General features: G+C 43.3%; 1 protein-coding gene across 1 annotated transcript in view; it reads right to left on the bottom strand.

The window, feature by feature from the left end:
• Positions 1 to 1,039, bottom strand: part of LOC101859921 (protein EFR3 homolog B) — a gene marked incomplete in the record, with an annotated part of 48,654 nt that overhangs the window by 19,679 nt on the left and 27,936 nt on the right. The window contains 2 exon segments of the mRNA XM_035968931.1: positions 164 to 239; positions 650 to 822. Of these exon segments, the coding sequence (XP_035824824.1) occupies positions 164 to 239; positions 650 to 822 (249 nt within the window).

The following is a 1,039-nucleotide window of genomic DNA, read 5'->3' as shown; positions in this document are numbered from 1 at the left end:
ACACACACACAGAAACGATGCATTTAATCACAATTGGGGCATGTACACAAACACATACACACACAAACACAAATGCACAGAAATACTGCATTGACACCACTATAAATACTACACAACATAAAGGACACTCTGAGCAGACCACAGGCCCATTAACTCTACTGACCTTTTTCATAAAGAGCAGGTCAAGCCTTGAGTCCATTTTGATCGACAGATGCAGACTCCCGATGTCCTTGGGGATTCTGTGTACAAATGAAATAGAAAACAACCAGACATTTACACTCTGGTCAGTCTGTTTGCGTATGCAAAATCTCAAGGTTTATTGAGTAAAAAGAAGCACATTGATACAATTACAGTCACTTAGGGTAAGGAAGAGAGAGAGAGAGAGAGAGAGAGAGAGAGAGAGAGAGAGAGGACCCATGGCATCCTCCAACCACCTGTTAACTCAAGGCAGTATGTCAATTTGAAAAAGACAAAAGAAAAGAAACTCAATCTTTTCAATTCAGAGAATAACATTTTGTGACAAGTTTGTTTAAAAAGTTGTTTAACAGCACTATCTAAACAATGTGATCAACTTAGTTACTAGATGTAGAGATTTATTAAGAAATACATACGCATATAAAAAGTGTCCCTCTTTCTGCAGACTACTCACAAAATTTGCCTCAATTTCTGCGAGTTTCCATGGCGATCCAGTAACGTGTGCAGGATTTCCTGAACTATGAGTCTCATCCCAGGGTCATCGACCAGCGAGATGCGCAGCAGGGGGTGGAGGAACTCAGGGGGGAATGCCTGGGACAGGTGCACTGTCTTATACTTGGTGGCCACCTGGTGGAGGATGATGACACATCCAACACGTCACAATGGAGTAAAAGAGGGTATGTGAGTATGTGTGTGTGCGTGTCTGTGGGCGAGTGTGTGAGAGAGCGTGTGTGTGTGCAAGTGTGTGTGAGAGTGTATGAATGTGTGTGTGCGTGGTCAGTGCAGTGATTAAGTGTGTGTGCGTGTGTGTGTGCGTGTGTGTGTGTGTGTGTGTGTGTGTGTG

Source organism: Aplysia californica, unplaced genomic scaffold (genome assembly GCF_000002075.1).
Source record: "Aplysia californica isolate F4 #8 unplaced genomic scaffold, AplCal3.0 scaffold00098, whole genome shotgun sequence".
Classification (NCBI taxonomy): domain Eukaryota; kingdom Metazoa; phylum Mollusca; class Gastropoda; order Aplysiida; family Aplysiidae; genus Aplysia; species Aplysia californica.
Note: the sequence above shows the minus strand (reverse complement) of the source record. Positions and strands in the feature narration are given on the sequence as shown.